This window comes from Tinamus guttatus, unplaced genomic scaffold, assembly GCF_059628265.1.
Source record: "Tinamus guttatus ecotype Peru unplaced genomic scaffold, ASM5962826v1 Tinamus_guttatus_pri_ptg000150l, whole genome shotgun sequence".
NCBI lineage: Eukaryota > Metazoa > Chordata > Aves > Tinamiformes > Tinamidae > Tinamus > Tinamus guttatus.
In genome coordinates, this window is record NW_028288684.1 from 7,204,403 (window position 1) to 7,217,695 (window position 13,293).

At 43.6% G+C, this 13,293-nt stretch overlaps 2 protein-coding genes across 2 annotated transcripts; one reads left to right on the forward strand and one right to left on the reverse strand.

Moving 5' to 3' along the window:
* Nucleotides 1-2,305: 2,305 nt before the first annotated feature.
* MTIF3 (mitochondrial translational initiation factor 3) lies at nt 2,306-5,722 on the forward strand. Its single transcript, XM_010215901.2, has 3 exons — nt 2,306-2,798; nt 4,042-4,187; nt 5,473-5,722. Exons 1-3 carry the CDS (start codon nt 2,336-2,338, stop codon nt 5,695-5,697), a joined length of 834 nt encoding a protein of 277 aa, XP_010214203.1. The 5' UTR covers nt 2,306-2,335; the 3' UTR covers nt 5,698-5,722.
* Nucleotides 5,682-10,032, reverse strand: GTF3A (general transcription factor IIIA). The gene is made up of 9 exons (XM_088522192.1): nt 9,862-10,032; nt 9,675-9,775; nt 8,999-9,095; nt 8,748-8,836; nt 7,872-7,945; nt 6,942-7,025; nt 6,360-6,589; nt 6,211-6,270; nt 5,682-5,966 (listed from the first exon to the last, which is right to left on the reverse strand). The coding sequence occupies exons 1-9, from the start codon at nt 10,030-10,032 to the stop codon at nt 5,805-5,807; spliced, it is 1,068 nt and encodes a 355-aa protein (XP_088378318.1). The 3' UTR covers nt 5,682-5,804.
* Between the last annotated feature and the right edge of the window lie 3,261 nt (nt 10,033-13,293).

Here is a 13,293-nt window from a genome sequence, read left to right on the forward strand (position 1 = left end):
CACCCTTTCCCACAGCCTTACCCCCCATGAAGAACTCACACACAGTCGCCCACACGCGTCAGGCACACACGGTCACCCTGTACACATATGGTCACACGGACATGTGCACACCCAGCCTCGCAGTCACCCGGGTGGCCACACAACCGCACACAGTCACTGCGATCACGCACAGTCGCACCGTCCCTCAGGGTGCAGCTCTACCAGCTGCTTTTGAAACTCGGGTACAAAGTCCCGGTGTGATCCAGGTTCCCCCCAGCTGGCGGGGCTCAGGGTCCTGCCGGAGCACGTAGCCAACTCACAGCCCTATTTATGGACTAACTCAGTGCTAAAAATACTGTGCGTTGGCTTCACCCTATTGCTGAAAGTGGAACCCTGTCCCAGGCTCCAAAATTCACCCAATTAAATGTATTTGTGGGCAGGCTGCTTCATTTGTTCCTGTGCCAATACTGCTTTTGCCTACAAACAGTCTGGATTGTTTGCAGCTTCTGCATGTATATATATATATATATTTATATATTTATATATTTATATTTATATATGTGCATACACACACACACATTGCATATATATATATATATATATATATATATATGAAGGCACATGTATCCATGTTTACACATATTTATATATGTGTGTGTATGCATGTATATATGTGTGTAAAATACAATATTCCTTCCGAAGCAAAACAAGCAGCTCTTGAAAGATTATTTGGTAAGACGTGCTCACAGTTTCCGGGATCACCTTTAGCTTTCTCTCTACTTGCTGCATTTTAAACCCAGAATACCAAAGCTGAAGATAATACTCCGCGGTTAAAGGTCCTTGTTAAAGGAGAGTTATTTTTGTGGTCTCAGAACAAGTAAGGTAACCAAAATTGCCAGGGGGGTTCCATAAAGCAGGGAGGAATAGAGGAAAAAACACGAAAGGAAAAAAAATGTCTCAAAGAGCAGTTTCACTGGCCTTCAAATATCAGCTATTTCCGTGCCTGTTTTGGAGGTACACAACTCCATGGCCACTGGGCCAGGTAGCTTTCTGTATAATAATTTATTTAAATTTTATTTTGCAAGTTGGAGGGTATTAGGCATGTTAATCTGTTGCTGAAAAGTCTTACCTATGCTTTTATTTTCTTTCTGCCACCTTTTTTTTTTTTTCAATAACATACTAGCAGAAGAAAAACCATCAATATCTGGGTTTTTATCAAATGGTTTTGGTGAAATTTCTGCAACAGCAGTTTCCAAACAGTGTGGTATAGTTGTACACAGTGTAAGAAACCTAAATAGTTTTGAAAAATGGAGGGAGGAAAAAAAAAAGCTTATTGCAAATAAGAATATGCCTCTTAATTTCACGTTTGAAAATTTGAAAAAAGTATTTTAAATTTCAGAAAATAAGATTAAAATTAAGACATTATGTCAGCTCTTAAGCCTGGGTGAATCTGGAATTTCTTTCTGTGTAGAGACAGCAGAAAGGTTTTTTGGTTACTGAAATAATACTGATACATAATCCACATAAAAGCAGACAGCTGGACTACCTACCTGAAGTGACATTTGAGAAAGTTGTAGTTTGAGGAAAAATGACACTGTTTAGGGTCAGTGCTGTGCGAAGCAAGCTGCGTGCAAGCTACGGACGACAGTGAGTATTTTCCAGCACAGTAGTAGTTGCATTTTAATACGAAGGCAAAGGTTTCGCCCGGGGGTTTGGCTCTGTGTGGCTGAGGCATGGACAGCCCTTCCGGCCCGGGGCCGAGAGGGGCTGGAGCTGTTGGTGCTGCAGCGGCTTCGCTCGCCGAGCGGCCAGGGCGGATCCGGATCTGCGCGCCCGAGTGAAGCAGCCTCCACAGGAGAGGACCAGAAACAGGGAGAAAACTCTAGGGTTATATTCGGAGTGCAGGTGTTTTTCTTCACAAAATCTGTGACTTTGTGTGACGTGCCTGTCCGTCTGGCAGCAAATCCTCCCCCTCACCCACTGGTTAATCTCTCCCTACCTGCACCACAAGCTGTGCCAGAGAGGATGCTCTTAGGAGGAAAAACTGAAGCAGAAGTTGTGGATTCTCTGAAGGAGTCCAGGCTCAAATTATAAACTACTGAAGACAACATCAACTCTTGTTACCTTTTATTCCACTGCCAGATACTTCTCTCTGGGCTAAAGCTCTCCTTACTATCGTAAAAAATACTGATGACCGCTCAGCCCATATACTTTTCAGTACATCTTTTTGGCTAGCAATAGAGTAGTTTTAAGGACTGGGCTTTTCTGTAGTGGAGTCAAGTCTTTGTAATAATTATGGCTAGAAGAAATGAGCTGATAGAGGTAACTCACTTTTCCTTTCCGCAGCTTCCTCGGGATGACTGCCTTTTGTCTGATGAAACTTTTACGTCCAGCCACCAGAAACGAGAACAGATTCACAAGAAGCCTCTGTGGCACCATCTTAGCAGAGACTACACAAAGGAGAATCTTTTCTGGACCCTCCGTGGTGGTGCCTGATTCTACAAAGCCAACGGTGTTTGGACCTACAAAACCATTTTGTACAGCTGTAAAATCTGACACAGACCCAAAAAGGAAGGCAGCATTTGGAAGCGTTGGGAGGAGAATTCCATATCGGATTTTGCATGTAATCAACGAGAACGGAGAGAGCTTGGGAAACATGCACCGAGCAGAGGCACTCAAACTTATGGATCAGCACAACCTGAAGCTGGTTCTGCTTCGTGAGAACGCGGAGCCCCCTGTGTACAGACTGATGACTGGGAAGCAGATTCATGAAGAGCAGCTTAGACGAGCAGAGAAGAAAAAAGCAAGTCCTAAAACAGGTATGTGCATTGTTAATATTGTAACACACTCTGAAAAATGCTGCATTAAAAGTGGTTTCAGCAGATTAAATCCTCTTACTTGCATTTGTGTAAGCCCAAAGCAATGTCATTGCTGTCTATGCTATTAAGGCTTTGCCGTGGTGAAAATAAAATTGTGGATTAGTCAAGTCTTCCACACAGAAGCTTTCTCTTGCTCTCTCAGGATTTGCTATTTTAGCATCTGCCGTTTTGTTTGTTTGTTTTTAATCTATTTTTATTTAAGATAATATAGATTCTGATTCTGTGAGATGTGCTGAATTTATATTCTTTTATTAAAGCATACATGACAGGCAGTTTTTATAAACTTTGCAACATTAGATACACAAAAATTATATTTTATCAACAGCAGTCATGCAACAGCCCAGGTAGGTGGAAGAAATTTGAAGCCCTTAACAGCTGCTCATTTATAATGCTCTGGGCAGGTCTGTTCTTTTATGGAGTAGAACATTTTTTTTTCAATATTACACATTTTTTAGTTTAATTTCTTAAATCACCCTGCTCTGATAATTTAACAAATTCAGAGTTTGGCAAGGAATATTTAGAAAAGGCACCTGACCCTGTATCCTCCTGTCTTGTCCTCAGGCTACGTACGGTCTCTGGGCTTTGTCTAGAGTTCTGGTTTCAGAAGAGAGCTACTGGGTAGTGGGTTTTCTGTTCAAGAACTCACACTAAGATTACTTAACCACTAACTGCTTCTAAAGTACTTCTGCTTGAAGAGGGGTAGACCACAGCTTGTTTCAATATATGGCATGTTATTGCCAACTGAATACTGCATTCACCATGCCCAAAGACAACCTGCCTGAGATCTAATATTAAAGCTTTCCCATTTAGCTACATTATGCACAAAACTGAAGAATTCATGCACTATTCTTAAGTGCAGATCCATAAGGGTGCTTATACCTGTTCATCCTTGTTAGACCTGCATTAGGGGTGATATGAACAAATTTGCAATTAAAATAAAAATACTTCAAACCTTGTCCCCCTGAAGGGACCTCCCTCTGTGCCTCAAACAGTCAGGTTTTTAGTTGTGGCAATGAGAGCAAAAAGCCAGTTAGCCACCTTCTAAGGTGAGCTTGGGGTGCTCTGTGGTATGAGAGAGCACTGAGGAAGGGAGGTGAGGAGGCAAAGTACCATTGGCTATTTGAAAAAAAGAAAAAGTTTGTCAGATGTTAAACCAACACTGTTCTAGTTCTGTTTTAAACAGGGCAGGTTCAGAAGGAGTTATCCTTTTCTTCAACTATTGCCAGGAATGACCTAGAGACGAAGACTAAGCAGATAGGACAGTGGATTGAGAAGAAATACCATGTTAAAGTCACCATCCGACAAGCAAAAGACAGCACTGCAGACATGGTAAGTGAACTCGGGGCTGTACCGGTCAAACTCACTAAGGAGGTGCCCTACGTTAACTTTCCTCAGATAATACTGCTTAACTTTTAATGTATCCCTTGCTGCTAAAATGGCTGAAGGTCTAGGTCCAGTGAAAATAATGGTTGCCCTACTTGTATCTGTTCAAACACTGCAGTTCTGGAAAAGCAGCCAGACAGTCTGAGTAGCTTGAGCTTAGGACTGCAGTTAAAGCTGTTGGCTTTGACAGCCAAGTCCCTGCTCCTTCCCTGCACCAGCTTATTAACTGGGTTGACACAACTCTGCCATCTCCACCTCCTGCTCACTGGAGAAGTCACGGTTTTAAAGGGTAGCAGTAAGGCTAAAATTATCCAGGTAAAACACAGTTTGTTTTTTTTTTTAAATAACCTAACTGTTCCTTTGGAAATACATCTGTGCAATTAGGACATAGGTTAATTTCCCAGTGTTTTGCTGAAAACTGCCAATATACTGCATTCCAAGACTATCAAAGTGAACGTATCTATACGGACATTAAAGAGTTGTTGGCTAGGTTAGTATTTCCATTGCCTTGATTTTTGTCTTGTCACTTACACAAATATCTAAAAATTCTCTGTATGAAGTCCCTTTTTTGTTCTTTTAATATGTTCTTGTTGCAGTGAATTAGTTTTTTTCTTGATTCTACTAAATTGCCACAACAGATTTGCAGTGTCACTTTGTATGAAGGGAACAAAATTGTTCTGTTAAAAGTTGAATCAATGAGGAAGGGGAGGAGGAACTGGATAGGGGAGGGAGCAGAGCATTTCCATGCTACAGTCCAGGTGTAGATTTCCTTTAATTCATAATTAAGAGAATAATAATGTGTTGAGTATTCATTTCTTTTTTCCCCTTTTGAACACACTGCTTCAGACACCTCAGTCCTATCATTTTCTGCTAAATTTTAGAACAGTATTTCCCAGTAGATGGGAAGAGACTAATAATATGAATGATTCTACTGAAAAAGAAGGGGAGTGGGATGCAGGGTTGTTAGCACTTTCACATTTAAACAGCAGTGAGTCAGAAAATTAAAAGTCAGGAAAAGGTTAAATTACTTTTCTATACTAAATTACAAGTAAAGAAAAAATTGTTAGGACAAGACAGCTTGAACCTCTTAAGGCAGAACTAGGAGAGATCTAGCTGGCTTTAGGCCACAGCAGAATCACGGGGAGGGTATACAAGTACAGAACAGCTTGAAATATTTTTTCTACCTGTGGTGTTTGTGCATCTAGCCCTGTTTTTTTTTTCCTTCTTTCAGTTCATAGTTTTTGATCAGATTTTGAAGAATCTGTCCGAGAAAGCCACTTACCTTTCCAAGCCAAAGGCTGTTAGAGAGGGAGTGAGTACCTGTATTTTGAGGCATATGTCTGAAAAGGAGTTGCAAGCACTCCACAAACTGGAAAAACAGAAGATGGAAAATTCTGTCCCTGTAGCAAACAGAGATGAGAATGAAGCTCCAAAATCAAGTGAGTTGAATCAGTAACTTTAATGAGTAGGTGTGAACAGTATTAATTTCTTAATAAAAAAAACACATGTAATTTATTGTCAAGCTCCGGATTGGTCATTCCATAAAGTTGTGTCAATTAACCCTTACTGCAGAGTCAGAATTTCAACAGCTGGTATTTCATTTTCCAGGGGCTTATCCGTTGTTGTGCTTTCTGTCAAAACTGCAGCCTTTCCTGGCTGTGTTTTAGGAGGAATGTATCCACTCAGGCGAGAGGCTAAGCTCCTCTTAGGACGGGACCGCTTTTTCTGTGAGAATTAAATCCAGCATTAGGAACCTAACATATATGAGTAGGTTTTGCTCCATAGATTATCAATGAAAACACCCGTACTTCATTATTTAACGTTTCAGAAAGTAGGATCCCCCCCCAAATTAAAGAGATAGCTGGCCTGTTTTTCAGTCTGAAGTCAAATTTTAAAACCTTTAACATTGTATCTTCCTCTGTGAAGTGAAATGAATAGTTAAGAGGATTTCCTCTAGCATAGGGCTTACTTTTAAGTTCAGCTTTCTCTTCTCTGGGTCATGTACAATGGTGTGCCTTGCCAGGCTTTGCTACAAGATGCAGAGAAGAAAAAAGAGTTGGGCATTCATCATGTGTGATTTGGGTTAAAAAAAAATGATTGTAAAAAAAAAATGCATACCTTCATTGCAAACACCTTTTCACAACCTGGGTAATCACAAGAGAATGGCTTTTTCTCTTCATGGAAGGAAAGAATATGGCTTTGAAGGTTAAACAGAGTTGTGTAGGTTCTCCCGCATCCTTCTCTCGGGCATCGCCAAACCTCCCTCTCCACGGCGTGGGTTTTTTGATGCTGCTTGAGATAATCTTTGCGTTTAAAAGTTTTGTGACACTCACCACAAACTATTGGCTCTGAGTGGAAAAGAAACAGGCAGAATGGAAGTTAATGGCTTTGCAGAGGAATTCAGAAGCGAAGTAGCAATCTTCCAAAACAAAGCTAAAATTCACATGAACTGCAGAAAATTCTGAAAGTAGGAACAGAATAATACAGTACAAATCACCCAGATAGGACAGTAAGTAGTTTAACCATTTAAAAGTCTAGCTAGAATGGCAACAGTTTTGCCTGTTAGGTGCTGGAAACAGAGTTTGTCCAGATGTAATCACAAGCAACAATCCTCTTGAAATTAGCATTTGGTTTCCTATTTGTAACAATACTACATCAAAAGTTAAGTAAATTCTGCTTACTGAAGTGTTTAGCATTTACCTGTATGACTTTCCCTGTTATGTTTTAGAAATTCTGTCCAAGTTTTTCCTGTAAATGAGCAGTTTTCTTTCTTGCATGCGTAGCCTGTTAAGAGACATGACAGACATTTACAATCTCAAAGGCTGTGACAAACCACGTTTTACACAACTAAATTTCAGGCTTTAATGGCTGACTTGTTCAGCATGTGAAAATGAAAGGAGAGTGATTCTCACCTCCTCTCATGCTGTTCCAGAAACCACGCTGGGGTCCCTAACCCTGGAGAAATTAGTAACTTGACTGGACACAGCCAGGAGCAACTTTAACTGACCCTGCCTGGAGCAGGGCGTTGGACCACACAATCGTCAGGGGTCCTTTCCAGCTATGAACAACGCTAGCTTAAGGAGGGAACCTAAACACAGCACCCAAGATGCTCTTCCTAGTCCCTTATTTCTTTTTCCTAGGGCTGGAAAGCAAGATAACTGTCACAAAGACTGCTACACCACATCCATTTTTTTCAGGATTAGCTCAAACACATATGTGCCCACCTGCCATCAACCCCACCTAAATACTTTTCATGTAGATACATCCATAATGTTAAAAATTCAGTGTGCACAGTTTGCTTGAAGGTTGTGGCAGAACTGGAAAGTGAACCTTATCTCTGGAGGCCTAGCCTACTGCCTTAACCTCAATCCCATCTTCTCTCCAGAAGAGGAGTTACTGAGAGGGAAGTGTACTGGAAGAGAAAAGTACAACCAGAAGGGGTCCTGAGCTCTGCTCAGCCTCCCAGAATGAGGTCGTGCCTCCTCAAAGCAGCTGCTCTTGTTCTGTCTGTCAGCATGGCGAGACTCGGTCTATTTTCACATCTGTTAAACATCTGTGCACACTATCCACACTGGAAGAAGTCATTTTTCCTTAGTTGAAATATAACTGAAGAAAAAAGAAAAATGTTACCTTCATGTATCTTCTCATGCTGCTTTAGTCTACTTGGAGTAGTGAAGTGTTTTCCACATCCCTCATGATTGCATCTAGGTATTAATTAATTAACATTGGTTTAGTTTTCCCACACACACACACTGCATCCCCATGTTTTTTCTTCAGTAAGTCAAACGCAACATGAAAGTGGGCAAAATAGCCCCAGTCTCCTTTGCCTAGAGATCTGTTCTGCTAGAGATCTGATCCGTTTTGCTACTGAATCGGCCCTCGCATCCTCCCCAAGCAGCTGGGTCTGTAGAGGACAGAGACGGAGCACTGAAAGCCAAGAGTTTCCATGAGTGTGACCTACCCATGAGGGTGACCCTCACTCATGGAAAGCCCATCTATAGGAACCAAACAACAGCTTGGCTTCCATAAGGCCTCCACTGCCACAGCAGCAGGGGCTGCCATGCACAGCTTCTCAGACAGCGAAGCAAGTCCAGCCAAGCCTCACTCACCTTTTCTTTAAAACCGCTGCTTAGCTCCGTGCTAGCTAAGCCACTGCTTTCTGCTGGGGAACAGAGTGAAATACAGAGTCTGTATTTCACTACCATGCACGAGTTATGCTTACGCTTCACACTGTGTCCAAGTGAACATTTTTTCCTTTCCCTGGGAGCCTCTAAACTACAGAAATGCCTGCAGCTCCGACGTGACAGTGTAACAGGACTGTTACTCACACAGGCTCTACTGCACAACAGCACAGTAAAGGTACTTGCATCCACGTCCACAAATTCACATAAATTTGTTTCAGGTTTCAAATGCCACAGCAACAAAAAGGCTGAGAGAGGGCACGTGTTGCCATCTACAGCTTTTAAGTAAAATTGCCACAGTTCATTATTAAAATTATCCACCTACTTGAAGGGAGGTTCATTGGTGTGTTGGCACTGATGAACTTTAAGTTGTTGATGTTTCCTAAAAGACTTGCTACAGCCTTCAAAGTCGCACTGTTTAGGAAATTAAGTTATCATTAGAGGCCAAAAAAAGGGAACTGAATTTGATTTCCGAATCCACAGCACTCACACAAACACAGCATCATAATTTCACAATGTGCATGAAGTGGAGCTGGCATAGCTTTCATTTTGCAGTATGAAGGATAAAGTACTCACCACATATTGCTTTTGTTGATTCTCGTGCTTGCGTTCAACATGCTTCTTTAAGTTTGATTTTGTTCCAAATTTCTGATGACATCCCTCAGCCGTGCACCTGCAAATAAGCTGTATGTTCTTATTATATTATCATTTCAAACAGCAGTTTGTTTCCCAAGCAGACACATAGATTATTGGACAAGAGCTCCACACACAGAAGAGCCAAAACTTACTACACAGATAGGAAAAAAAAAAAAAAAAAGTTTAAAGGTAAGATAAGGCAGACGTTAAGTTACTATCAAAAGCTACTGGGAAAACATGTCAGAACACAGAGTTTTAATAAAATACAGAAGAATTCCTGGCCTCTGATCCATGACATACAACTGTCAAGTGCTTACTGATATAACTGTTCTCCTTATACTTTGAGTTATAGGGAGAGCTTCGCCTGCTACTTTAACCATGTGATTTGGGTCACTGCCAGATCCAAGGTTTTGCACGTAAGAAGATTCCCCAGGTCCCAGCCGAGGCGCCAAGCGGTACCCAGGCATTCCGGGTACCAAAGCGCTGCTGCACGGCCTGGGGGCACGAATTTTAACTCACCTTTGTTTCTACCGGGGCAAGAGCGACATATTTTAAGAATCAGGGTAAGAAAGAAAGCGGGGGGCGGGGAGGGGAAAAAAAAAAAATCTGTCCTTACTCGAAGGGTTTTTCACCCGTGTGCGTGAGCAAGTGTCGAGTGCGGTGGAAGTCCCGAGTGAAACCTTTACCGCAGCCTTCGTAGGGGCAAACGTAGGGTCTCTGCGGGGAAAAGCACAGGGAGACGGGCGGATCGGGCGGGCGGGCTGGCCGGCAGCCGGGGCGCCCCGCGGCGCGGCCGCGCTCACCTCGCCCGTGTGGCCGCAGAGATGCGCGTCCAGCCGCCAGCCCTTGCTGAAGGTGGCGTCGCAGCCGGGGAAGGAGCAGAGGAAGCGCCGGGCGGGCGGCGCCTTCCCGCTCCCGCTCCCGCTCCCGCTCCCGGCGGGGCCGCGCGCCGCCGCCGCCCGCTCCCCGGCCATGCGCGGCGCCGTGTCCCCTCCCGCCACCCGTCCGCGCCGCCAGGCCCGGGCGCCGCGGCTCCGCGCATGCGCCCTCGCCGCCGGGCGCCAAAGGAGGCGGGCAGCGAGCGGCGCCACGGGTTCGAGTCCCGGGATCGGGAGTTTGAGTCCAGGGGCCGCCAGTCCGGGCCACGGGCACCCTTCCTGTCACGATCGTTTCCGTGGTCGTTTTCAGGCCGCAGTTTCAGTCGCTAGAAGGCTGCTTCAGTAATTGCTTGTGCACGCAGGTGGTGCCTGCGACACAGACATGGGTGCCTGAGCTACATGGCGGGTGCCATGCGCTGGCTGCGGTTCCTCAGCGTGACGCTGTGGTCTTGCTCCCGTCTCTCATCCCACAGCAGGCCTGCTGCGCTATTTGGGCATTTGCAGCCCAGACCGAAGTCCCCTCCTGTCCAGGTTCTTGTGGCAGAAGCGGCTCGTCACCGCGACTCATGACCGTGCCACATGCCCGTGCTGCAGGACTTGGCTTGGGAGAGGGGACGTCCCTGCGCTGGGGGATCTGAGACCTTGCACAGCACCTCCCTGGCACCCGACTTACCACGTTGGAGCTATCCCATCAGCTGCTGCAGCTTGCAGGATTTGTGGACTGTATTTTACTGGTCCTCTAGCCTCATCTCCGCTGTTTGTGCCTGGCTCGATGAGGGCTGCCAGCAGGTGCAGTGGTGGTGGCCAGGCCCTAGCGCCAGGGACCTGGGAATCTTCACACGTCTGTCCCAATGCAAAGGCAAGGGAACCAGGGTTCCTGCTTCTGGCTAATCCTCGCAATGGGGTAAACTTTCCCAGGCATTTACTGAGGAGTTCCGGGTATTCCGTGGGTATTTCCCAGGGAGCTCTGACTGTCACCCCGAATTCCCCATGAGTATTGACTTTGTCTTCCCAATGTGTTCCAGCCACTGTGTGAACCCTCAGCCTCCTGTGACCTCCCCACCCGCTGCAATTCCCCCCACATAGAGTGCGAGGACAGGCCAGGAAAGCAGGCACAGGATGGCGGCAAGGGAACAACCCCAGGGAGAAAAGCTCCCATCGCTACTTCTCTTTATGTGTCCCAAGGGCTGGAAAAGCCTGAGCAGATGGTGATGCTTAGAGGAGGTGCTTAGGCAGGAGAAATGGGAGGAGGGAAGAGGGGGAGATAGGGGCAGAACTCAGTCACTTAGGGGCTAGCAGGGAAAGGAGGGGGTGTGGAGATAGAAGGATGGGGTGCATAAGGATTGGAAGGGGAATAGGAAGGTTCCAGGAAGAGCACCAGGATCCAAACAGATCACCATGGTCCGGAGGGGCATCTCTTATCTCTTAATCTTAGCATGATTAAGAGCATGGCTGTGTCAAGTAGTTGGACCCTTGCAAAGCAAAGCCAAGAAATGCAGCTTATTTTCATCTCTCTTTAAGCAGAGAAGTCAGCCTGAAGAAATTTCAGATTTTGGCAAACAGCAATCAAAAGGGAAAGGCTTCTCTGATTTCTTGTCTCAGAATTAAAATAGAAAACACACTTGAAATTGCAGGGGAAAAAAAGTGATTAATCTCCCCTTTGGGGAATTTGCCTCTTAAAAGATTATATTATTTCAGATCTTTCTAGCAAAGGTAAGGAAATATTATGCAAGGAAGAAAACTTCTGGAAAATGTCATAGCCATACAGAGAGCAAATATTCATCAGTGTGTGACCATTGTATTCACAGTAGGTTTGGAAACATGACAGTAGGTTTACTGGTGGGCGAGGGATCTCCCAGGCACAGATTTCAGCAGATTCCTGTAGAAATTCTCATCTAACTTTGGAAATACATAAATAGAGGAGGTGTTCCAACCTGACAGATTTTCACAGTGGCGTGCTGTTTTTTTGTTTGCTTGTTTGTTTTTGTCTTCTGAGCTATTCAGGTGGCTACTGAGTCACTATATTTCAGGTATTTCTGGAGCAGAGCTGGAAAGAGCAGTGGGTGCCCTGAGATTTGGTCTTGCAGATACCTCTGAGAGGTAAATGAAGCCCAAGAGAGAGAAGTAAGTTAGAAGATGTAAAGGAATTTCCAACACAAGATACACTCTTCCACTAGAGTCCTTTAATAATGTTCTGGGAAGGGACAATAAATAGAAAATAACTGAGGCACGAGGTTTGCTTAGAAAAAAAAAGAAATAAACAGGGTGGATAAATCCCTCAGACTCTGATAAGAGGATACCTTTAAGCCTGCAGAATCCAGCCAGAATTAAGAAAAAAATCCATGTATATCCCCATGAGGAGCCTCATTTCATAGAAGAACTTCTGAGTGAATTAACTACACTTTTTCTTTTTTCTTTTTTTTTTTTAACCAAAAACTGTAGCATTTTCCCACCATGTTGTTCTATTGTAGACAAAGTCATATTTAGTCCAAATACCTCACATTAATATTACCTGAACGTCTGTATTCATGTTGAAGAATTTTAATGTCAATGTCTGGCTGGAGCCTTTATGTCCTACAGGGCTGGCGAAGGGATAGATCATGAAGAAACACTTTCAGTGAAGGAATTTCCGCAGGGTGCTGCCAGAGTGTGAAGACAAGGGCAATTTGATTGTGTGGCTTTTTATGATTTAGTGCATTAATTGAAAAGTATCTTATGAGAAATGTAGTCATTCTTGAATGCTGAGTGAACCTCCGAAATCTTCAGGAATATAGTGCTGGGAAATTATCTACAGCACAACCTAAATTCCAGCTCTTTCATTTTCTTAAAAATTGTGGAATTAAGTACTTATGTTTGCCCAAAATGCAGCAGTGAAAATAATGTGTTTTTTTGTTTGCATATGTACAGATTGAAGAAACTTATTAAAAGTTACACTAAGCTGAGCTCTAAATTGAAGTTACTTTCAATCATAAATGTAAAAAAAATGATTAAAATGCAATAAAAGGAATCAAAGATGCTTAGTATTCTTTTAAAAAGTAAATTTTATATTATTCTAATTGAATTATATGTTCATGTAATGCTTGACTGAGAGGCAAAAAGACATGATTTATTAAGGGAAATACAATTTCCTTAACATAGTCCTTAAAATTACATGTTGTGGCTTGTTTGTCATGTGGTCATTATTCCCAGCAGTCACCCTAGAATTATCCCACATGTTGGAGCTTGTTGCCCCTTCCTTGATATCAGACTCATGCCTTTATGGCAGACTTAGAGTCAGAGGAGTGGCTGGAAAAGGCAGTTCCGCTTTCATCCCATTTCATCCCATTTTTATCCAATAGGATTACTACAAACACAAAT

Coding starts and splice junctions, on each gene's coding strand:
- GTF3A (XM_088522192.1), bottom strand. CDS start 10,032: ATGGCCGGGGAGCGGGCGGCGGCGGCGCGCGGCCCCGCCGGGAGCGGG. Junction 7,946..8,747: donor ACCAATGAACCTCCCTTCAA/GTAGGTGGATAA, acceptor ATTAATACCTAG/ATGCAATCATGAGGGATGTG. Junction 6,590..6,941: donor TAACAGGGAAAGTCATACAG/GTAAATGCTAAA, acceptor TTTTCCACTCAG/AGCCAATAGTTTGTGGTGAG.
- MTIF3 (XM_010215901.2), top strand. CDS start 2,336: ATGACTGCCTTTTGTCTGATGAAACTTTTACGTCCAGCCACCAGAAAC. Junction 2,799..4,041: donor AAAAGCAAGTCCTAAAACAG/GTATGTGCATTG, acceptor TGTTTTAAACAG/GGCAGGTTCAGAAGGAGTTA. Junction 4,188..5,472: donor AAGACAGCACTGCAGACATG/GTAAGTGAACTC, acceptor TCCTTCTTTCAG/TTCATAGTTTTTGATCAGAT.